At 44.0% G+C, this 25484-nt stretch overlaps 1 protein-coding gene across 6 annotated transcripts in view; it reads left to right on the forward strand.

Annotated features, from left to right (window-relative positions):
* Ric8b (RIC8 guanine nucleotide exchange factor B) overlaps positions 1-25484 on the forward strand; it is a 91427-nt gene that overhangs the window by 45010 nt on the left and 20933 nt on the right. For all 6 annotated transcript variants that reach the window (XR_007228641.3, XR_007228642.3, XM_048418892.3 and 3 more), the window contains exons 5-8: positions 2334-2562; positions 3230-3325; positions 11809-11953; positions 23689-23833. Coding sequence is in view for 4 of the 6 variants with exons in the window: in XM_048418892.3 (XP_048274849.1) it covers positions 2334-2562; positions 3230-3325; positions 11809-11953; positions 23689-23833 (615 nt within the window). In the remaining 2 variants the exon portion in view is untranslated. The remainder of the gene's footprint in view (positions 1-2333; positions 2563-3229; positions 3326-11808; positions 11954-23688; positions 23834-25484) is intronic.

Consider the following 25484-nt stretch of genomic DNA (forward strand, 5'->3'; position numbering starts at 1 on the left):
TACACATGGAAACCTCAAATATAAAGAAACTATATTTGTTCAGAAGATTTGCTGTTGATGAATGTGAGCTGTTAGCTTGCTCCTCGCTCTCATGTGGCATTCTGTTGAGTTCAGCAATTGTTGGAAGACTAGGTTTGGGATTGTCTTCCCCTTCCCACAGCTAATAAGCCTTTAATCAAGGCACCAAAGAGCTATAAGTAAGCCTTGCTTCTGAATCTGCATATCAGGAGGGGGCTGGGAGCGAGAGCTGGAGGATGTCATGGCACAGTGATTAATGGTCTCTAGGAACTGAAAAGGAGAGTAATATACACAGCCTTTCTACCCCCTGGAAGGAGGAATGCAAACACCATTGTGTAAACGTGTACATCGTCACTGACTTCCTGGTCGCTGGGGAATCTCATGCACTCCTCTCCCACAAATAAAACTGTCAGAGGAGTGACAGGGCTCAAAGGCTGACCCCTCTCTTAAACAGGGTAGCTGGACACAGCGAGCCAGAGAATTAATTTCCTAGCTGTTTGAGAACCAAGCTGTTCAGTGAGAAATGAGAAAACGGGAACTTTTCTTGAAAAGCCTTGAACATCAAATATTTGTTAATTCCAGCTCTACATTTAGCTTCTTAAATCTGTGAATTCCTGGAAACTCCTCCTTTAAGTGAATCTAAAGAAGCGTCCCTTTGTGGGGGAGTGACCATCTCAAACTCTTCCGGCTGGCCTGTGATGATAGATTTAGAGTCACACTGCTGATGGTTTCCAGAGCCGGCTGTCTTGTGTTGGCTTGTACTGTTTTAAAAAGTGATTCTTAGGTAAAGTTCTTCTCCTCTTCAGTGATTGTGGTTTTTAATAACAGTTTCCAAATGCTTAAGTGAGAAACAAGTCATTCTAAACTATAAATAAGGAGTTATGAATGTATGCAAACAAATCCAGTGTGTGTGGGGGAAGCCTTTTGCTGTAAGTGCCTGAGTGTTGACAAACAGCAGAGCAGACTGTGGGCAGGAGCCCCAGCTCCAGTGGGGACGGCAGAACTCACACTGGACCAGAGACCATCGGGTCATAAAAAGGGTTCAATTATTTTTTGCCTACAATTCATATCATTCTTATTCCCATCCATTTTCTGCTTTGTCTAATTTTAATGGATTTTTAATAATTACTATTTTTCTATAATATAAAAAGAATGAAATATTAATTCATGGATAAATAAAACCATACTTCAGTGTAAAAGAAAGGAAAACCTCTATTTGCTTTGTCTTAGTTTTTAATGTCACTATCAATTACATTTTAAATGGCTGTGATCTAAATTAAGACGGCATCAGCTGGATTAAGCCCTGGCTGTGGTTTCCTAGTGGTTAGACTTGTAAACTGTATTTGCAGGAGTTTATTTTTAGTCAGGATGTGGTTATTTTTAGACTCCCTTCTGTGTCACTAGGAAATGCAATGCCTGCCTTTCCATTGCTGTTTATCAGGAAGTCCTGGGGTGCAGGCTGTTAAGATCCAGTTCCATACGAACACTGCCTCTCCTGGTAGACAAAACTATGAAGTAGTACAGGGAAGAAAGTCTGTACACCGAAAACATGCCTAATTCTGAATTTCTACTCTCATTTTAACCTCTTATATTCTTATTAACAACAGAATAGTTTTTAGGAAATACCAAAAACACAAGGTTTGGGTTCCCCCTGCTGGCGTGTATCTCAGGTTTGTGTATCATCCTTGGGAAAGCAGAACAGCCTGGCTGGACTTGAGACTAGAAACAGCAGTGTTGGCCTCTTAAAGAGACCCGATTGGTGGTGGTGGTGGGGCACCGCTTCTTTTCCCCGGAAATGTCATAAAAAATGGGATTATTTAAAAATTGTATTTTGTACAGTAGAGAAAACAATCCTAATACTTCAATGTTTGTTTTTAATGGTGTTGCCTCTGATAAACTGCTCACGGGCATGGCTTCTCAGGTATATCATGTTGTAATTTAAGAGATAATAAACACCAGTGAATCCATAAAAGGAGTTCAAGCCCCTGGAGAAAATTCAGAGCCAGCATTGTCATAGTGAATTAAAGCGCTGGCATTCCAGCTGGCTAATTCCTGTTTTAGCATGTCAGAAAGGGACCTGTCATCCTGTGATTGTGTCTGTCCATTTAACATCGCTTCTCGTTCATTTGTCATGTGTATGTTTGAGACAGTTCTTTATTTTCTCTGAGTAAATGCCAAGTAATATTAATGGCTCATTTTGAAAAAGAAAAATTTTAATTGACTCCTAAAAGTCACCTCCAAACTTTGCATTATGTTTGCATTTTAAAAGCACATTCAATCAAACTAAAATATTGTATTTTCAAATTGCCTTTCAGCAATGCCGTCAACCTTTTAAGCAATGTTCCAGTCTCTTGTTTGGATGTTCTCATTTGTCCATTAACCCACGAAGAAACAGCTCAAGAGGCAACGACTCTAGATGAACCGCCCAGTGATAAAACAGCCGAGAAAGACACAGCTTTGAAGAACAGTACCCTGGTATACAATGGCATGAATATGGAGGCCATTCATGTCTTACTCAGCTTTATGGAGAAGAGAATTGATAAGGTAAGGCTGCTGGCATGGAGCCCTTGGGGGACATCTGAAGACCAGCGTGCCCTGCCCAGAGACGACCACACAGCCTGCGCTCACAACCAAGCTTGTTCTTTGTGCTTGGCATGCAGTATAGTTGTACTTTTAAAAACGTTTTATCATAATAACGATAAATTGCTAGAAATAAGTGAGTTTATTTATGCTGAAAATTGTATTTTTACACCAAATTTATAGCTAGTGTCTGAAAGCAAAGGAAAAATGAGTAACTTCCCTGCATAGCGACTTTGTAAATGTTAGAAATGACATCTTCAGAAGTGTCTTGTCCTCAGTTTCTATAGTCTGTCACTCAGGGTCTCTGGTAAATGTGTTAAAGGCAGCAGTGTGGCTTAGATGGATCTCACAATCCTTGGCTTCATTGAAGCTCATTAACTAAGCTGGTGTAAACCCTAGAAAATGTAGGAAAAAACAGAAAAGACAAAACTATAAAGTAAAATGGAGACAACTTAGGGAAATACTACTTAAAGTAACTTTAAACATTGGTTGTAAGCTTAGATATCATAAGATATGTCCTCCTCTCCCCTTCTTCCCCTCAGAAAAACAAATGTCTTCATATTCTCAGGTTACGGAGGAGAGCCATCCTTTAGGAACTGGACTAATACGGCATGCATGGTTTTCTTTGTAGGGAAGCAGCTATAGAGAGGGTCTAACTCCAGTTCTCAGCTTATTAACAGAGTGTTCCCGAGCCCATCGGAACATCCGAAAATTTCTCAAAGATCAGGTAACTGCTTACATCTTAAATTTAAAACTTCACTTATATGTTGTTAACATAGAACTAATGAATTGTAATTAGAAACCTTCCAGCCAGGAACCAACGGTCTTGTGTACATTGTTACTCTTTCACATCATCCAGCACATGCTCACTGAGGTCTGCCATGTGCAGCTGTGAAGTATTCGGTATCAGGAGTCCTTTTCCCTTGCAGACTTTACCTTATGGGAGATAATAAAAAAATAACTGTAATGCCAGGGCATGATCAGTGTTCTAGAGAAGGGGAAAGGAGAGCGGAGATATGGGAGTGCTCCTGAAGGCGTGACAGTGAGCAGGAAGTTGGAGAACTGAGAAGTGTCTCAGAATGTTGAGAGCAATCTATCAGAAAGAAAATGTTTAGAGTTCTCAGCTGCGAAGCGTCAGCATGCTGCAGGATGTGCAGCAGCCAGTGTTCCTGGACAAAAGACAGAAGGGACCACAGGGCGATGACCAGCCTGCGTAGCACTTTGGATTCTCTCTAAGGAAGGTGAGAAAACACTGGAGTCTTTTCAGAGGATTTGGTAGGACCGCATCTGTGTGTGTGTGTAAGAGTGTAGTGGAGCACGGATGGGTGCTGCCTGCGGCACAGTTAGACTCTAGAGACAGCTGGCGAAGGCCCAGAGGTGTAGCCGTGCTTGAACTCGCCCTTTGGGCTGAGTATTGAAAGTGCAGCTCCCAGGGTGAACTGATGGATTGCGACCTGACCTGAGAACACATAGTAAGCTTGGAACCTTCCGACTTTCTTAAACTCGAAGCTTCGGCAGTGATGGATTCCTTAAAATGTCAATGTCAGACACCTCCTTGAGTCCAGCCTTGTCTCTTCCCGGGAGTGCCATGCCTTTCACTCCTCGGGCCCCTACTTCTTTCTTGCCTGGACAGTCTCCTGTGCAGTCCACGACTGTCGTCACTGCTTTCCAGACAGCTCCGACTGCAGTCTTCCCCAGTCTTCCCATTGGAAAAAACAGTCAGATGGTTGAATAAGCTCCTCCCCACTGTGGCCTGCTACCAAGCACTTGAACTGACTAGTCTTTAAATTTAAAACTACCAACACCAAGTGGCTTTCCAGCACATTGCAGTGTATTTTACAACTCCCTTTTCCTCGAAAGGAGACAGAGTCCCATGTAACTCACACCATCCTCTGACTCACTGCATAGCTATGGCTGACCACAAACTTCTGGTCCTTGTGCTGCCACCACCCGTGAAGTGCCAGCATTAAATTTGTGCACCACCACACCAAATTTATGTACTGCTGGAGATGCACCCAACACTTGGTGCATATGAGGCATGCCCTCTGTCTGCAGAGGTGCATGCTTGCCAGCCTCTGATAGCATTCGGTAAGGTCCCGCCTCCTTGAAACACTCATTTGGATCTTGGGACACAGTAGAGACCTTTGCTGGTCATCTTCCAAATCCTGAATGCTTTTGTGCCCAAGACAAGTGTGTCTGTGTCTACCTCTCTCCTCCCTCGTTGCACACATCCCCGTGTACTGATTCTTACCCCATCCATATGCTGACGATTCCCAGGTGTGTGTGCTTAGATACAAAGCTGAGCCATCCTCAGATCTCTAGACAGTAACTTCCATTATTGGATGTTGTCCTTTAGTGTAGCCCAAGTTAATGCATAATTTCCCATCCTCCATTCCTGTTGCTCCCTCATCTTCTCTCCCCATGCTTCCCTGGCTATTGATAAATTAGTCAGAATCACTTTGATACATGGTGAACATTAAGTAGATACCTTACTGTGTATCAACTCCCAGAGTAGTGCTGATGAAAGACCTCAGAAAGCAGGAACTCATGTTGCTTTAAACAGATAAGTAAAAGCATGGTCATTGTTTCAGCCAGATAAATTAATCAGCCCTATGTGGTTATCGGTTTGTTTGCTCTAAAGAATTCTACCTTGGCCAGAAGACCCTGGTGAAGAATAGTAAATGAAAATGTTTTATGGGGCTGGAGAGATTGCTTGTGTTAAGAGCACTGCTTTCTCTTCCAGAGGGCAGGCTCAGTTCTCAGCACCCACACTGCCTCTCGCATCTGTCTGTCCCTCCATTTCTAGGGGTCCAGTGCCCTCTTCTCCCTCCACAGGCACTGCATGCACATCTTGCACACACATACATTCAGGCGAAATACCCAGACACATAAACATAAATGCTCCTTTCTTAAAAGACTTCATTTTCTGTTTTTAACTTGTTAATATAAAAGCAAGGTCAAGGCTCAAGTAAACTGGCTGTGTTTATTTTTTCTGATATGGACGTCCTGTTTCTATATCTGGAAACCTATTTGTAGGCCACGTGCTGTGTAGATACACAGGAGTCTCCTTGGGAAACCCTGCACTGTGGGTGAGGTGTTGAGACAGGGCAGGTAAAAAGATAGCTGTGTTTGTTAGCCTGTGACGATACTGCAGCGGGGAGGATGTGTCTCGTGGGGGTCTCAGGTTGAGAGAGCACATTCCTAGGGAGAGGCAGGACACCACCAGATACATTAGTTACACTTCTTGTTGCTGGGACAAAGGTCCTGACAGAAGCAACTGAAAGAGGAAGAATCTATTCTGGCTCCTGATCTATCATAGTCAGGAAGGCATAGAAGCTACAGCAGCTTCTAGTTATGACATAAGGAACACGAAGCTGTTTGTTCCTATCTCAGCAAACCCACAAGCAGAGAAAGGGAAAGCTGTTCTGGGCTGGCTTGTTCATGTTCAGTGTTCACGTCCTCAGAGTTCCCCAATAGTCTTAACTTGTTCCAGCAGCCCTTAAGGTACATAGTGGTAGCAACCTGAGATCCATAGTGAAACCCTGACTCAAAACAATCACAGGTGTCCGGAGTGATGACCCAGTGGGTAAGAACACCTGCATCATAACCACGAGGACCTGAGTTCAAATCCTCATTGCCCACGTAATAAGGTTGGGCATGGCCATGTGTTACCTGTAACCTCGGGCACTGCAGGGGACAGTGACAGGAGGACTGGTGGGGATGACTGGTTGGTTACTAGCGTAGGGCAAGGCACAATGAAAGACCCTGCCTTGAGGGAATAAGGCAGAGAGAAAAGTAAGGCATACAGATGTCCCCTGGCCTCCGTGTATATGCAATAGCATATACAAACAATAACAAACAAAAAAAAATTACAAAGTTTCAGAAACTCAAGGTAAATTCCTTCTATCTGTAAAATCAAAATGACCTTTTACTTCTGGTGTGCAGTGGTAGCACAGCCACCAGGCATATATTTCCATTCCAAGAAAGAAGTGAGAGTGGGGAATTGGTTCCAAGTCCCAAGCGGAGGGGGGAGGGGGCAGTAGGGGAAGACACCAGAAGTCTGGCATCTTAAGCACTCTGTAGCTCACTGCAGTTTTGCTGGACACTGCCCAGATGACGAGCACGTGCATGACTTTCCTGAGCAGGTGTGACGTGTTGCTAGTTACCTTTGCTTCTTGGTCCCTGTATAGCTCCACTTCAGCATCATCCTGCCAGGCACGCATTGCTCGGGCTCTGAGCCTGCAGACTTCTCTTTGCCTTTCTTTGGAATTGTGGTTGACACCATCATGATCTCATGAATCTTAAATTCTGCACACCTGCTCTGATAGGAACCCAGCTTCTGCCTGGTTGAACCATGACTGCAGCCAGAGAGCTTCACCAGTTGTACACAGGGAAACAATCCTGAGATAGTCTTGGATAGTAAGCCAGTAGAGAGCACCTGGGCTTGGTATCTAAGACAGTGCTGTCCTGAAAGAACGGTCTCTTGGCCTGGGGTGGGAGTGGGGAGTGGCCTAGAAGACTTGGGAGATGGCCTCAAGGCTTGTGTGTAACCTCATAATTAGCATTCTTGCCAGTCCCTAACAGTCTCTCAGTGTGCCTACCGAAGCCACACCTTTAGTTACAGTTTTTATTCCTTCCTTGGGCAAGCTGCAAGGTTTACAAATCTTTCTATTTCATTACCTTTTGCTTCCAACTCTTACTATAGCTCTAACAATAGCCAGAACACTAATATCATAACCCCAACATTTTCATGTTTTGAAATTTCTCTAGCCAAATACACTAGTCAAAGTGCTGCGGAGCTCCTTCCGCTCCTTCAGCCAATAGCCGCTGAGATACCAGCCCACTGGGGTGTGGTCTCTTTCTCTAAAAAGCAGCGACAGCCCTCCACTCACTCTCTTGCTCCAGCAACTAGACTCCTTTCCTGGCTGTCGTATAGGATGGTGTTCTGTAAGTTTTTCCCCTCAAATAAATAACCCTTTGAACCCAAACTGGTGTGGGATTGTTTCACACGTTACAAGCACTCCTAATTCCAGGCCCTGCTGTGTCTTAGGACATGGATCCATTATGGTCAGGATCTTGGTAACAGTGTGGTGACTTTGTTTTCTATTATCCCATCAAATTCTCATCTCCATCTAATATTCATCTCCAGTTTCATCCTTTTCTGAACCCTTACCACAACCTCCAGTTAAATTCTGCTTACAGCATTCAAACTGTCCTAGCATGTTCCTCCAAATTCTTCCAACCCCTTCTAGTCCCTCAGTTCCAAAGCTGCCTCTCCATTTTCAGGTAGAGTTACTGGAAACGGCCCTATTTCTGGGGCCATGTTTATGTCTGTCTGCTGCTCATCATTGCGATAATGAGATGCCTGAGGCAGCCTGACTTGACAGAGAAAACAGATTTAAAAGTAAGGCACTGGCATTGGTCTGGCTCTGGTGAGGGATGCATTGCATGTGTCAGAAGCATGTATCCAAGGAGGAAGGTCACGTCTGAAAGCAGAAAGCCAGAGTGAGCTCACCCCAACTTGTAACAGCTTACCCTCCTGCAAGATGGAGGGTCTCAGCAGAGTTACCTTAATCCCTTTAGGAACAACTCCCCTGTGACCTGAGACCCTCTCCGTTGTCTCAGCTCTTAAAGGTCAGCTCCCCACCTCTCGCCACCACCACACTAGGAGTCATGCTTTAGCGCGTGAAACCTTAGAGAATACATGGAGAGTACAGCACAGTCTAGACAGCGCAGGAGATAATGACGTGAAACCTTAGAGAACACATGGAGAGTACAGCACAGTCTAGACAGCACAGGAGATAATGACGTGAAACCTTAGAGAATACATGGAGAGTACAGCACAGTCTAGACAGCGCAGGAGATAATGACGTGAAACCTTAGAGAATACATGGAGAGTACAGCACAGTCTAGACAGCGCAGGAGATAATGATGTGAAACCTTAGAAAATACATGGAGAGTACAGCACAGTCTAGACAGCGCAGGAGATAATGAATGGACTTACTTGCCCCACGACCCTCCCTTGCCACAGGTGCTTACAGATCTTCACTGCTAAGCCTGACCATTTTTCTGAATGGTAACTCAAAGGTATAAGGTCTTGTCCTCTTTTCTGTTCTTTGGCTACTGGCCAAAATCCTAAGAGCACTCGCCCCAGCACTCCCCACCCCCTTTCTCCAGCTGTTTACAGACTTCCAGGACTGATTCTAACTCAAAGGGCTTGACTTCCTCTCCCTCTTCTTCATCTTTCTCCTAGCAGCTGCCAAAACATACAGCTTGTCTGTCCTGTTGTTTTTCTCTCAAACTCTAATCAAATAGTCCTTGGTCTTCAAAGAAAGAAAGGGAGGAGGGAGAAGAAGGAAAGAGAAGGAGACAAACTTCTCAAGAGGGTGTAGATTGTACTCAAGGAAGGCAGAACTTAATGTAGCACGTGGTCTCAGAGCGTGTACTTGGCACAAACTCAAACTCTTGACACCAAGGAGATCACAGATCAGTAGCTTTGATAATACTGTAGTTGAAGTTATATCTAACTAGTTACTACTACCTTATAAATCTAACTCGTGTGTACTAAGGGAAGCTTCCCTGTTAACTAGTTACTGTAGGTGGTAGCAACTACTTTATTAAATCTAACTCACATGTACCAAGGGAAATTGCCCTGGAGTGCTCCATTTGAGCAATTACAAATGAAAGCAGTGGAAAGTACTGACCCAGGTGGTATAGCCTAGGGACCTAAGGAAGAGCTGCTGTGGAACAAAGAGAAACAGAATACAACTTAACAAAAAACTGTTGAGGGATAATGTGAGGAGAAATGCATGTGCCATTTGGGAGTGGCATGCAACAACAAAGCAGTAAAATCTTTAGAAACCCAAGGTAACTAACAAATTTTGCATGGTGATCTTTGTCTGTAGATACTAAGGTATCTACTGTAGAAACCACCTATCACATGACTCATTCTCCTAGGGAAATAGGAAATAAACCCGGTAGAGTTAATCACATAAGAATGTGTTGTGCAATTACCTTGTGCCTTATGTTAATCTCACCTCTTCTAGAAATATTTGGATAGATTACTTGTCTGAAAATTTTCTCTGTTTTTTAATTTATAGCTGTATTTCCAATCCCTGTACATTACATAGAGATGGAAGGGGACCAGTTAAATTGATTAAATAACTGCTACATTTATACAGTCTGAATAGGTGCACAATAGATCATTCGACTTTGTAATATGCTTCATTGCCTAGTGCAAGTACTCATTCTTTATACAGAAGGCACTTGCTGTGGTTTGGGTGTGTTTTTTCCTCTATGAACACGGTAGAAATTTGATGTCCCCAAAGTAGCAGTGGTGGGTGATGATGTGGAACCTTTAAGATGTATTGACTCATGGAAAGTTTACATGGAAAGGTCTGGGGGGGGGGGCGGATACTGCCCAGCGGGGTTAAAGAGTTCCTATGAGACCCTTTAGCTCTCACAGAACAAACTGGAGCTGACCTGACCCTTAAATCCCTGACTCCTACAAACACCCCTCTGTAGTACCACCCTCCAGTAGGCCCTCACAGAAGTAGAGCCAGGAGGTAGGATCACAAAACTGTAAACTAGAGAGCACGGTTGTCTTTGTGAAGTTAGCATACCATGAGTCTTTTCTTACAGTAGCAGGGAATGAACCAATACATCATTTAATGAAAATTACTTGGATTTGTTCATTTCCCTCTAAATCAACAAATAGTTATTGGACACTTGTAATATTCCAGGCACTGAGAGGAGACTAATAAAGAAAGGAGAAGAACGGTCCCTATGGAACTTACTTTTGAAAAAATATATTAGGATAAGCATTAGGGTTAAGAAAGAAATGATGAGAAAGATACACCCCAGTGCATGCCTCCTCAGAATCACAGAATACACTTCAGTGGAAGGAGGGTACACAATAAATATTTCCTCTGCCAAGTGGTTAGAGTATGGAAAGCATCGTAGAATACTAATAGTGGGAGATGGGGGGAGATGGTAACAGTTGGACAGAGATATGCAGAAGGAGTGTGTGTGTGTGTGTGTGTGTGTGTGTGTGTGCGCGCACACACATGCGTGTGCATGTGTGATCTGTTGCAGCTTGCTGATGATAGGTTTTCTCTTCCTCAAATACTTGGGTCTAAAAGTGTTTCGGGTTTATAATGTTTTGAAATTTGGGGATATGTGTATAGATAACACAGTAGGATACTTTGCACTAGGACCCTGCTGTAAATATGAACTTCTTCATATTCTGTATACCCAGAGCTTTAAGATGATTTGTCCATTGTTAGCACGCCTTCACTGAACCTTCACATGAAGTTCGTTTCCCTGTCACATGGAGTTTCTATGTGTGGCATCGTCAGTACTCAAAGGGTTCTGATTTTGGAGTTAGGAATATTCAACCTGAAATAACCATTTTTATTAGAAAATTAAACAACTAAAAAGCCTAAGTACAGAATTTAAAAGAATAAATACTGAATATGCTCCTAGACTTGAAAGAGTTAAGTCCATATGGTTTGGGCTACAAAAGAAGTGTGTGGAGGAATGGGAAACCCTGAGCGCAGATGGGAGATGTGTGTGTGGAATGTGGATTCTTAGACACCATCTACTTTCTCTCTCCCACTCACTCCTCTCTGTCACTGCCCTGAAACTGTCCGGCTAGGCGAGGCTGGCTTGCCAGCAAGCCCCAAGAATCCTCCTGTCTCCACTCACCCTGTGCTAGGATCACAAGCCCATGACACCACCCCTGGATTTTCTCCCTGGTTTTTGATTATTGAACTTAGGTCCTCATGCTCACAGAAACTGCTCCACTGACTTTCCCCTCCTTTTGGTTTTGAAGGCAGTCCTGCTAGGTAGCTAAAGCAGATTTTGAGCCAGTATCCTTGCTCAGCCTTCCTTGTGCTTGTGTATACTGTCATACCCCACAAGAAAGAGAAACTCGATACAGACTCTTACATTAAATTTGCTAGGCACTAGAAGCACCGCAAGTATTGAGATAACCAGGTGACAGGGAACAGAGCCATGCTTTGCACATGAGATGATCTAGGTATGGCTGTTGTTGATGATGATTATGATGGGTCATTTCTTTTATTTTACTCTTATAAAACTAAGTGAGGAAAAAAAAAAACTAAGTGAGGTTCCTGAGACTGACAGTTGCACAGTACCGTCACCACACACCCAGGACCCCAACTGATGATGACTTCACTTATGCGGCAGGTTTTACCACCGTTGAGGGATGTAACAAACCGGCCTGAAGTGGGCTCAACGGTGAGGAATAAGCTGGTGCGCCTCATGACACATGTCGACCTTGGGGTCAAGCAAATCGCTGCTGAGTTCCTTTTTGTCCTCTGCAAAGAGAGAGGTGAGTGAAACTCTCTTTGCCTTACTTTTTATCTTTTGGAGGAGGTTTGAGAATTTCCTGTTATTGTAGCGTTTGAGTCCACTCTGCCGAGCTGGTTGCTCACCTGTTGTCACAGTGGCTGTGCAGACATCAGACAGTGGTAATCAGACAGTCGTGCTAAGTGCTCCCAAATTCCTTAGGCCGTGCAGAAACATGCTTTCCAGATACACAAGCATCTAAACTTGGCCTTGTGTGTGCGGACCCCAGACCCTGGCACATCTCAGACTTGGAAACCGTTGTGAGAGGTCTGCTACTGTTTTAATGGTCAGGTACAGTTCTGTGGCTCCTCTCTTCCTCTTAAGATGGCACTGAGTTCTGCAGTCTGTAGTCACAGAATGCTAACTGTAGAATATACTGTGTAGAAGTCCAAAAGTTACTAAGGTATGGCTTTACCCTTGAGGTAGCAGTAATATATTTCTTCTTATATATTAATATCTTTGTACAAAAAATCACATTAAGTATTTTTATTTCACTTTTTTTAAGAACTCCAATTTTATGAGGTAGTTCAGAGATGAAAAACAGTCTTCTCAAAATATTTATTAATTTGTTCATTTATTTATTTTATTTTTCAGTGCTGGGAATTGACCTTAGGGTCTCATACATGTTAGGCAATTGCCCTACTACTGAACTATATTCCCAGCCCTCAAAATTTAAACCTTCTATGTTCTTAAGCCTTACTTCTGACTTTTTAGTTCAATCATCTGAGTTCCTATAGGAATAGTACATTATTAGCAAGATAATTGAAATGTTACAATGTTGATGGCAGCTTTTAGAAATGACAGGTGTCCTGTGCCTGAACCCACTTAATCCGTCAGGACCCTCTGAGGTGATGCTACTTCAGTCTAGTCAGAACTATTAACTTCTTCCATGATTAAAAGAAGATTGATTTACATCTTGTAATCAGATAGTTACTGTAATTCTTACATGTGTTGTCAAAATAGTCTCTGATGGTACCTATTTTCTTAGATAAAAAATGAGCTATATGGAGGCTGGAGAGATGGGTTAGTCTGGAAAATGCTTGCAAAAGAATCTGAATTGAAGGCAGGCAGGCAGGCAGGTGAGCCAATCCCAGTGGAGAAGCAGAGACAGAAGGGTCCCTTGGAGAAGGATCCCTGCAGCTTGTTGGCCAGACTGTTCAGCTTAATTTTCAGGCTTTAGGCCGGTGAGAAACCCTGCCTCAAAAGACAGTGGATAGCATTCCAGAGGAATGACACCTGAAGGCGCCTTCTAACTTCCACATGCTCATGCACACACATGCACACCTGTTTTTATGTGTGTGTGTGTACATTAATCTAAACCAACATACATGTTACCCACCCACTTAAAAATGGATGTGGAGCTGGGGAGGTGTGCAGCATGAGAACCTGAGCTCAGATCCCAGAACTCATGTAGACTGTGCCCCTCGCAAATGGGATGTAGATGAGACAGTCCAGAGAAGGGAGAGGGCCAGCCACGTGGTTACCCAGCTGTGAATGAGAGACTTCGAGAACATGCCTGAGCTTTTCTCTCACATACACATGTGTGCTGTGGCACACTTGCACACTCAAAGGTTTTCGATATTAATGTATTATTAATAGTACTATTACTCTTGACGAAGAAGATTGCTAGTTCTTCATAGATTTTTTTTTTACAATCAATACACATTTATTGTATACTTTTTAAAAAATTCATATATGAGCAGTAGTGGTTCTCACCTTTAATCCCAGCACTCAGAAGGCAGGGTCAAGTGAATCTCTGAGTTTGAGGCCAGCTTAGTCTAAGAGTGAGTTCCAGGGCAGCCAGGGCAACACTGAAAAACCCTGTTTTGAGAAACCAAAGATGGATGGATGGATGGATGGATGGATGGATGGATGGATGGATGGATGGATGGTGGATGATGGATACTGACATGTGATTGTATATCTGAAGACAGTTTCACCTTCCTGATGAGTCAGTGCATAGCAAATGTGATGCATGCCTTTGCAAGTGAACTCTGTTGGTTGCTTTCATTTGAGATAGCTGGCGCTGCTCCTCCTAGGATGCCTAGTACTTGGGAAGTTTTATGATATAGCTAAACTCAGACCAGCAGCACAGTACTGTTTGTGGGGTTTGGTGTTTTTGGTGATTTTTGGTGATTTTTGAAAATTTCATTTTGTTTTTTAGTTAATTTTGAAATGTCTCTGTTTGGTCATGTGGTTTTTCTTTTCAGTCACTAGAAATCTATAAATGTATTGGATATATTTATTCATATATTCATTCCTTTGAAGGCTCATAGATAGTTCTTGAACTCCAGTGTTGAATTTGATCCTGCAGAGAACCGAGAATTACAGGTTGTCCTCTGACTTCATATGTGTGCAAGCACACACATAAACTTAAGTAACAGTGATGAATATTTTAAGATTCATCCATCTAATAGGTATTTTTAAGCTAGACACAGAAGAACACAAGACTGTCAAGATTTCCACACTCATGTTATTTGCTTATACAAATACCTTCAGCAGCCAGGTTGGTAATAATGAAAATAAGACACTCAGTCTACACGTAAAATGGCAGTTGAAGAGCGACCCTTTCCAATAGTTTGTTTCTTGGAGAACAGGGCTGAAAGGACAAGGGGCTGCCAGGCTGGAGAGGAGGCGCTGCTGGCTACTACTCGGTGCTGCCATAAGGAACTGGAGACTATCAAATAACTTTTTTTTATTATTGAAAATAGATTCTTCTCTCATACAAAACATCACGACCATATTCCCCCCCCACACACACTCTTCCCTGCTTTCCATCTCCTCCCCTCTCCCTCAGATCCACTCTCTCTCCCGCTCCCATCAGAAAAGAGCAAACACAACAAACAAAACACAAGGCGAGGCAGAAGCACCTTCACGCTGAAGCTGGACAGGGCAGCCCAGCAGGGGGAAGAGCCCCAGGAGCAGGCAAGAGAGTCTGAGGCACCCGGCTTCCACAGGGAGGAGTCCCACAAAAGCACCAGCTGACAGCCACAGCATGCACACAGGACCTGGTCCTCTCTGGACCTGGAACCTACTCAGTTGTTCCGTGGGCCATGTGCTCCATCCCCTCTGACTCCTACAGCCTTTCCCCTTTCCCATGGGGTTCCTACAATTGAGACAGTCTCTCTCCCTCTGTCTCTGTCTCTGTCTCTAGTGTCTGGCTGTGGGTCTCTGCACCTGCTCCCATCTGCTGCTGGGGAAGCCTCTCTGATGATGACTGGACAAGGCCCTGACCTATGAGTATAGCAGAATATCATTAGGAGTCATTTCATTAATTTTATTTTTTTCACCTGTCCTGCTTGGTTCTACCCCAGGTCCCTTGGGCCATTCAGTTTCTGGTTTCTGGCCGTCCAAGCAGTGTTGAACATGGGCTCCCTCTTGTGGAGTGGGTCCCAAGTTAAAGCAGATTTGTTGGCCACTAGCACAAGTTCTGGAGCATCATTGCCCCAGCACATCTTGCAGTCAGGACAGGTTGTTTGTTAAAGGCTAGTTGATGTCCAGGTTTCTCTTTCTGTAGCCTAGAGAGCACCTTCCCACACCAAGGAGGCTAGAACATAGGTGTGCAAGCTCCATGTAGACACCAGCTCCACCTCTCTGCATTCGGTGAGCTGTGCGGATATTGACCTTGGGGCCTGTGGTTGGTTTGTGGAGAGCGGTTGGTTTGTGGAGAGTGACCCTCTGTCAGGACAACAGCCTGGTTTGTTCTGGGATCATCACAGGAACCCCTTTGCTAGCACTTTAACCAAATACAACCCAGTCCTGCCCCTGGAAGCCTTGCCGGGTTACAAAAGACTAACTCCATTATTAGGAGCTGTACCTCCATTATTAGGAGCCCTCACTGGGTCACCCTCAGTTTCCAGGAAGTTTACACTGCACCAGGCTTCCATACCATGCCCCAGATGCTCCTCAGTTCCAGCTGTCTCTCCCCGCAGGTCATGAACAGTTTAATTCATTTCTTTAACTGTTTCTTTCTTGGCTTTCTTTAAGGGATTTATTCATTTTCTCCTTAAGAACCTCTGTCATCTTCATATAGTTGGTTTTAAGGTCTTTTTCTTGTGCTTCAACTATATTTGAAATATTGAGGGCCTGCTGTGGTAGGCTAGCAGGGCTCTGGTGTGAACTTATTGCCCTGGCTGTTACTGATTGTGTTCTTATGATGGCATCTAGGCATCTCAGTTTGGGGTGATTATAGGTCCAGGTGCTGATTTCCGGGTTTGCCTTTGTTGGGTGTGTGTTTTGTTCCTCCGCCTCTACTTCCTCTCTGCGTTTTCAGTGTGTTGCCTGTCTTGCTGGCCTGTCCAGCTGGTGTGTTCACAGGGAATGCCTGCTGGTGTTGGAGGCTGGGATGGCAGCGACAGGTTGGGGAGGGAGCGTACAGAGGGGATGGTTTGTGGGATCCACGGGAGCTATGGACAGGAAGGCAGGCCACAGCTGATGTTCTGATACAGTGCTAGGAACGAGCCTCGAGATTGGGTCTGGGAGAACAGAGAGCAGAGGCCTGTGGGCAGGCAGGTCACATAACTTTCAAAGAGTCAGAGTAGCTAAACTTTCTCAATGTAGCAAAGCTAAGCTGAATGTGAAAGAGCTGTGATCTGTGTTCAGACCACAAAGTAGAGAGGTAAGCAGCAGTCAGAAACAAAATACGAAGGGTAAAGTCTTCAGAGAGACTGTCCACCTGTGCCAGGCCAGCCCACTTCTCCAGCCCGCAGCAGCACATGCTGGTTTGTGGTCATGCCACCAACATGTGTTCAACTGTGACAAAAGTAAATTTTATTATCCTCTGTAAAGTCGGTGCTTTCTGGAAATCATGGTAAGAGAAAAATCTAAATTCAGAAAGACAAACAGTGCTAGATATTTTCTCTCATACGTGAAGTCTAAATGAGAGAGGGAATATGAACCATAAATGTAGAAGGGAGACCATGAGAGCTTGGGGTATCTGGGTAATGGAGTGCATGAAGCAGGAAGGAAGGTCATCGGTCAGGGAAAGAGGAAACCAGCTAGGAAGAGGGTAAGAACCAACTGTAACAACATATGTGTGTGAAAATACCATAAAGAAGCTTAGCGCTTTGCATGCTAACATATTAATAAAAATTTTCTAAAATAATTTTAAAATGACTTTCTTCTGGCTCCTTAAAAATTATCTACATGGCCTAACCAAAAGAAAGCGATTTGTGAAATAATGTGCTCCTTCCAGTATGTGGCAGGCACGGTGGTAGGGCTGATTCTGCCGACCTGCAGCCTGTAGCGCACACACAGAGCTGCTGCGGCCCCGCCCTGGTGTCAGGCTGCAGCAGCTCTCTAGCGTGTCGCTGCGCTACCTCCGTGCTCTTCCTATCTTTCTTCTGTCTTCTCAGAGGTCTTCCTCTGTGAGTTGTTCCTCTCTAGTCTTTGGTTTAATTTTTTGAGCTCTCCTTGTGTGTCTTTGTCCACCTGTCGGTAGTCTTTCCCATATTGGCATCTTTCCAAGTATCCCCACTACCCAGGGAGACCTCACCTTGCCGTGAGTCAGCCATTTCCTTCCCAGTTCCAGTAGAACATGCTTCCCACTGCTACCCTCCCCACTGAAAATACTCTCAGCAAGTCCATGGGTTCCTAACTCTCTGAAACAGTGGGTATTTTTTTCATCTGTATCCTGCTCTCAGCAGGGCTGTGCTGGGGTGGTCCTAGATGTCCTGTATCCTGCTCTCAGCAGGGCTGTGCTGGGGCGGTCCTAGATGTCCTGTATCCTGCTCTCAGCAGGGCTGTGCTGGGGTGGTCCTAGATGTCCTGTATCCTGCTCTCAGCAGGGCTGTGCTGGGGCGGTCCTAGATGTCCTGTATCCTGCTCTCAGCAGGGCTGTGCTGGGGCGGTCCTAGATGTCCTCAACAGCTGTTTTTCCATCCCGTCTGCAGACAGCTATCCCGGCTCCACATGTCGCTCCCTATAGTCGTCCTCTGAACCCCATTCTCTGTCTGAGGCTTCTGCTTCAGGATGAACCCCTCATGTAGTCACGTATATACGGACATCTGCACCTGAGTTTCTCACAGACACCTCCGCCTCCTGTCTCAGAGTGAATGAGTTGTCTTCAGTGCCCATGCTCCTCAACCTTTCTGTGCCATCTGCTCTCCCCTGTAAAGGTAGCATTGTCTAAAGTGCCCTGCCTGCCTTCTCTCCGTATACAACGAACTGCACCTTACAGATTTTCCTTCCTAAATACCATCTTTATGTTTCTCCTATTCTGTTCCCACACCACTTCTTGCTAAATGACTTTAAAATAGTTTTCTTAACTATTAAAATATATTAAACTATTAAAATATATTAAACTATATTAAAATAGTCAGATCTCCTGTTTCCAATCAGATTTTACTCTGTGTCTTCAAGGTAACTATTGGAGAGTTTGGTATAAAATGAGGACACAGACTTCTCATTACCTCCTTGTAAATGTTTAGTGTTGTCGCATCATTTGCCGGATAAAATCCAACTTTCTTTGGATTGCCTCTGTGATGTTTTTCTTCTGCCAATGTGTTCCCCTGCTATGATACAAACTGATACTTTAGTGTTGCCTGGGATGCCCTTCCCTTGTCAGCATGCTGAATTGTCTCTTTTTTTTTTTTTGAGACAGGGTTTCTCTGTAGCTTTGGAGCCTGTCCTTGAACTAGCTCTTGTAGGCCAGGCTGGCCTTAAACTCACAGAGATCCGCCTGCCTCTGCCTCCTGAGTGCTGGGGTTAAAGGCATGCGCCACCGCCGCCCACCCCGAGCTTTGTCTTTGAAGAGCAGCATGGACGTCTTCTCTGAACAGTTTTGTGGCGTTCAGATTGATCATTTTCCACTGCACCATTTTTACTAACTTACCTTGTTTTCCAGCCTTCCCCGGTTGTTATACTTCTAACTCTGCAGGCCTTGCATTCCCAACATCAAGTTTCTTTAGGTTGGATATCTTTTAGCTTACAGATAGTAATTGTTCCATAAATATTAAGTAAAAGAGCAAACATTTGTGCTTCCTGTGAATTCAGTGTAATGGCCATGCTGTCTTGCATATCTCCCCCACAGTAATGAATAACTTCCTAAAGAGAAGACTGTGCTTGCTACAGTGGCATCTTAGAGGAAGGACTTTTATAAGGAGCCAGAGGAGTGGGAGATAGTCACAGAAAAAGACATTGCAGGGTCTGAGGCGTGCACAAAGTGGAAACCAGCTTTAGAAAAGAAGAGAGAGGCTGCAAGATGAAGAGCTCTTCTAGACCCGTGGTTTGGGGTTGAGCCTTTAGGAGAAGCAGGAGAGGCTGCCTCCAGGAACCTAACACAGCCACGTTTGTGCTGAACGAAGCATGGCTTAGGTGGCTGTATGGAAATGGATATGGGAGGACATGGGCTGGAAAAGAGACTGGTTAGAGCTGCTGGTGGTGTGGATCTCTGGATGGAAAGAGTCCTCTGACAAGGGGCAATGGTCTCCCGAGTGTGCTGTCCTCTCAGTTAAAGGGTGGAAGCTCTGCCTTGTGGTAAAATGATGGAACTCACATCTGGGTAGGCTTCCAGCACTCTGCCTGCCAGTGCGGGTCTCCAGCACCTAATGACATCAGCTTACTGGAATTGTTTGACTTCAAGACAGTCATGATGACAAAGCACAAGCGCCCTTGTGTGTGTCTTTGTAACACCACAGAAAACTCTCCCTTGGAAAGCCTCTTTCCTGGTGTCTGTTTTAGCCCTACAGTGAGAGGTAGTTAAGACTTCAGCAGTCTTCTCTGCTATTGTTCTGTATTCCCTTTGGTTCCATTCTTTGCTCCCCAGTTTTAGTTGTTTAAAAACTTAATGAGACTTCATTTAACTTTATCTTGAATATAATTTGTCTTAAATCATCTCTGTACCCTGTTTCCCACAGAATTGGCATATCATTCCCGTAAAAGAGCAGTAACATTGTTCTTATGAAAACACTGGTCATTGTTATTGAGTAGCTTCCAGATGGGTTTCTCATAGAAAGGAAGCACTTTATTAGTGTCCTGTTTACTCCTCTCTAACCTCTCCTTACCTTCCATAGCCTCTGGGACCTTAGACTATTTAATCTTGGGCCATTTTATGTCATTCATTTTTTTAAAGCATTATTTTATTTGTGTGAGTATTTTGCCTACATGTGTGTCTGTGCACCACTGTCATGACTGGTACCCATGGAGGCCAGAAGAGGGAAATGGAGTAACAGTTACAAACTGCCATCTGGATGCTGGGAATTGAGCTCATGTCCTCTGGAAGAACAACTGGTGCTCTTAACCACTGAGCCATTTCTCTTCCTTTGTGTCTCTCTTAAGTATATTCATTTAAACCATTTATTCATAATGTTCAATTTAAACTTTAAAAATTTTAGTAAATGTCACTTTTCTGAAACCACTAAAAATCTTTAGTTTTTAAAAAGTCCAAGAATGGGGTTAGCTCAGTGGTCCTCTGTGAAGACTGGGTTCATTTTCCAGCCTGTATACGCCAAAATATAAATAAAATATAAACAAAATATAAATAAAATAAGCATTGTAGTAATGCCTGTGTTAAAAACATCAGTGTTCTGAGGGCTTAGGTCTGTGACCCCTGGTTACCAGACTACTAACCTCCTGTCTGGCCTCTGTGGGTATTAAGGATACCTGTGGACCCCAGAAATCCTTTTGTCCCCTCAGTGGTCACTAGGCATTTGCTGACTTACTCGAATCACTGCAGCTTGAAGCTCTGGCAGCAAGAGACAGTAAATCGAGGGTTCAAATTACTCTCCCTCATTAAAAACTTAGTGTTTGCCAGTACCACTGAGAAGGAGGGAGGTGAGCCCCAGGCCAACTGGGGCTCTATAGTATAAATCTCACTTAACCCCTGTTTCCACTTTTACAAATGTACCCAGTTTTCCATACTCCTTGAAAGGAGGTATGCCTTCATATGTCCCCAGAGTAGGTATTTTTTCTATCATGCTCTCTAGTTGAAATATTTTAAAAATTAACAAATTAATTAATGTTATCCATATTCTTTATAATTTCATACTCTGACCAGAATATTCCCTTTTCTTATCTGTTTCTCAATCTTAAACTTCTTTAATGTCCTCAAGATAATTACTTTTTAAATTTTTACATGAATACTATATTTGTATTATTTCCACCCCTCCCGCTCCCCATTCCAACTCCTCCCATGCTCCTCACTCCCTCTCAAATTCATGACTTCTTTTAATATTATATAGTTATATGCATGTGCACACACACATAAATGTCCAAGAACCTACTAAGTCAATTTAGTGTTGCTGTTATGTGCATGTGTTTAGGGCTGACCACAAGGGATTCAGTAACCTATCAGGGGGCTCATCCCTGGAGAAAACTGATCCTCCTTTTTCAGATACCACTAATGACCTGTAAATTTTCATCTAAGGGTGGGGCCTTACGAAATTTGTTCTATCCATGTTGGCTTATTGACTCGTGGTGTCATTATCCAGGTCTTATTTAGGAGAGCCCACTGTTTAGATCTCATGGGTACAGCATTCCTATTGTGTCTGGAAGACATTGTCTGGTGGCAGATGTCCTGGACCTCTGGCTCTTAGCATCGTAACAGCCTTTCCACCCGACCTTCCGCAGTGTTTTCTGAGTCTTAACTGTAGGTGTTCGTTGTTGAGACACTGACTAGGCCTGTACACTCCACTGTAACTTACTCCCTGAATTTTCACCAGTTGTGGCCTCTGTAGTAGCCTCCATCTGCTGCGGAGAGGAGCATCTTAGATGAGGGATGGGAGCTCTGTTTATCTGTGGGCATCAGGGGAGTATTTAGAAGGCAGTTAAAAATGATACTGGGTTAGGAAGATGGAAGTAGTGGGTTTCCTGTAGGATCCATGAACTTTCCAGACAGCGGTCGTTAGCAAGGTGTACTGAACCAGGCTTGAATTCCCTCCTAGTGGGTGGGTCTCAGATAGCCTCAGGTGCTGCCACTACTGCACCTCTGGAAACAGCTGCCCTGCCAGTCCTTGGCTTTGCAGCTGGGTAGGACTGTCGATAGCTTTCCTCTCTTGGCAGCTCGCGTAGCATCCTCAGATACTAAGAGAGCTCATCCTTCGAGAGGAACCTTCCACAGCAAGGACAGCGTGATTCCTCTCAGTCCTGTGTCTGGAGTGTATAGTGTCCCAGTAGTAGGGTCTTACCTTCAAGTTCTGGGAAGCAACCAAGGACAATAACCTGTGTTGTTTTGGGGCATCCTGGCATTGGATTCTGCCATTAGTCTGTGGCACTTTGTAGGGAGTATTATCATCCCACGTGACATAACCGCATGTAAACTGTGCACACACTTGTATATGTGTATATTTGTAAGCAAGCTCATCACATTATGTTTCCCTGTGGCTTTTTCAAACGTTCTTAGTATTGATTCTCCTCTTCCTCCTTCTGTATGACTCCATCCCCAGCTGAAGTCCATGCACACACTTTCCCTCCTCCTCCTCCTCAGCACCCATCTGTACGTCTGTGGATTTTCTCCAGAGTTATTTTTTGAGGTGGATGGCATGAGTTGTGTTATTTCAACTGTTGGTTTTAGCATCGTTTCATACGTGGACGAATATGTGGTTTGTTTTCTGCACTTGTCCTTAGGATATTATTTTATGAACATTCTACTTTAAAACCTTGAGGAAATTCTGATAGTTTTTATTCTTTTTATTATAGACATAATTGTGTGCCTTGAAATTGTACCTGAAGAAAATGAAGTGCTCTATAATAAGTCGCCAGTAATTGTTCAGTATATTCCTTAAAGTTTATGTAACACACACACACCTCTGCAGTGCAGGCTTCTTTTACCTGTACCCAGTGCCCCAAACTCTGTGTGGGGGTGTGACGTGATCATTTTACATCATGTTTTAAGAGGAGAGCTTGCTTTTCTGAGAAGCTCAGTGGCCTTACTCTGAGGAACGCAGCTCTTACTCTATTTCTACAGGGCAGACACTGGGCCAGAGCCACAAAGACTTTACCAAAGTTCTCTCAGCTTGTGATAGTGATTGTATGGAAATCTAGCTGGACAGACTCAGTGGGCTTCCTGTGTTTACATGTTACTTTTTATGTGTGTGTAGGTGTATATGTGTATACATATGAAGGCCCAAAACTGAAGTTGAATGCCTTCCTCAATTGCCTTCTACTTTATTTATTGAAGCAGGTCTCTCATTTGACACTGGGACTTTCTAGTACCTGGAAAACCTGTCTCTGTCTTACAAGTACCTGCTCAGCTTTTCCATGGGTTCTGGGGATCCGAACTCTGCTCCGCATGCCTGTGTCACAAGCCTCTTCCCAGCCTGCCCTGCCCCACTAAGTGGTATAGTAACCTTTCCAATTTGCTAATACCCTTGAGTGTTAAAATTCCCATATATTTCCCTTCCTATCTCTTTAAGGAATAAAAAAAATTAAGGTTATTCATACCACACAGGCAGAACCTCCATCTGACTTTCATTATCTTTAGTTTAAAAAAATTAAAATTAGAGATTGAAAGTTGGTGCACGCCTCTTAACTATCAGGGGCAGAGAGAGAGCCCCCCCCCCCCCCCGTTTACCAAGTGTGTACGAATGAGCAGTTTCAGAATTGCTGATATATAAAAACAGGATCTTCGTCTTCATAGCAGGTAGGAGTGTTTGTAGGTTGTTCACCCTAACCACTATATGCTTCAAGGCCATGGCAGGCGGCCCCAGCTTCTCTGCTGGAAGGTGGGCGTCAGTGGTGAGCACCTAGGACGCCTGTCTAAACCCTGTTGTGTTTTTGCAGTGGACAGCCTGCTGAAGTACACTGGCTATGGGAACGCTGCAGGACTGCTGGCGGCCAGGGGCCTCTTGGCTGGAGGACGAGGAGACAACTGGTACTCAGAGGACGAGGACACGGACACTGAAGAATACAAAAATGCAAAACCAAAGTATAGTACCAAGTTTCTGTACTTGTACCAAGTTATAGTACTAAGTAGTTGTGTCTTTCAGTTAGCGGTTTGTCTTCCACTTCCTTTGGCTTTCATTTTCCAGTGCTTTCTCTTGTGGATTTGTAAGTTTTCCACCTACTGGTCTTTTTAGAGACAGTTTCAAATAGTACCTTAGAGTGACGTCAGGTGGTTGAAGGGTGGGATTTTTTGAAATACGCTGCACGATTCTTTAAACAAGTCCATTACCCTCTTGGAAGCAGTAAGAGTGCTGGCAGTTTAGGTGCTGATCAATTTAAAAGAGATTGCCACCGTTTACCTTCCTTTATGTGAGACTTCCTAATGTACAACTACCACATGCATACATACTGGAACGTACAGCTAACAACATCAAGTATTAAAGTTGGTTATTTGATGCTTCCGTGATTCTTAGTACCCTTGCATAAAAAATTCTTGCAAGTCAAAAAGTATTTCAGCAAGGCACATAGTGACAAAAGAAAGAGGCGGGCTCTGTGCAGAACTGTAGTCTCACACACACACACAAGGCACATAGTGACAAAAGGAAGAGGCGGGCTCTGTGCAGAACTGTAGTCTCACACACACACGTAGGAGCCCAGCTTTTAACAGGTGTCTCAGTGCCCTGGAGGATAAGCGTGAGACTCCGTGACATCTCTAGTCAGTATGTGCAATTAAAGACATTCTTGTTCTCTTAAACTGCCACCTCTCTCCTTTCTTCCTTCTTCCTCCTGGTCCTCTCCGATGCTCATTCTCAATTCCCACTTACTAGCAGTCATTTGAGCTGAATTTTTCCTGGATTCCATCACTGATTGCTATAAGGCACCTTCATTTTGGATATTGTCAGTGGTACTGGCCTGCTGTTTTCTACTGGTCTTCTTCTGTAAAATGATATGGGCCATGAAGTAGGTAACCAAGAATAGAAAATCACAATCTAAAATCAAGTATAGATTGTATTCTGTTGACAACATAATATTAAATTGCCATAAAGTGGAAAAAAATGGCCAGTCGCTCATCAGGCAGGAACAGTATGACCTGTTTCTTGACAAGTCAGGTTTGAGTGCATGGTGTTATTTTTAGCACCCTTATCCTCTGAGCTTCAGCAGGGTCTCACAGAAGGTTACCTGAGAAACAAAGGCTTTGGTTGCGGGAGGAATGCTAGCAGTGGCTCTTAAGTAGTGAGCTTTATAGACTGCTGTCACTTAGATGCTATGGGTTAAACGCCTCTGTCAAGTATTTGAGAACAAGAGAGGAGGAAGTCAACGTTGTGAATTAGTTTTCAAGCTGTGGTGTTTAATTTCCCCGTAAACTACATTTCCGTGTCATTCTAGCCCTTCATGTCATGACATGCTGTCGGAAAAGTCCCTCTTGTTTGGTGGTGTGTGTTTGTGGGTGGGGGCGGGAGCTTACTGTGCAGCCCAGGCTGATCTCAAAGTCATAGGCTCGAGTAGATCCTTTCACCCTAGCTTTCCCAGTAGCTGAGACTTACAGCACACACTGCAGCCACCATGTAAGAGTCCTGTGGTTGTAAACGAAGATGGAGATGGCATTGACCATTTCTCAAATGTCAGGGCCTGTGGACACAAACTCGTAAATACTCATAGGTGACTGGTGTCTGCCTTTCCGTTCAGGTGCTTTA

This window comes from Myodes glareolus, chromosome 26 (genome assembly GCF_982192425.1).
Source record: "Myodes glareolus chromosome 26, mMyoGla1.1, whole genome shotgun sequence".
Lineage (NCBI taxonomy): Eukaryota > Metazoa > Chordata > Mammalia > Rodentia > Cricetidae > Myodes > Myodes glareolus.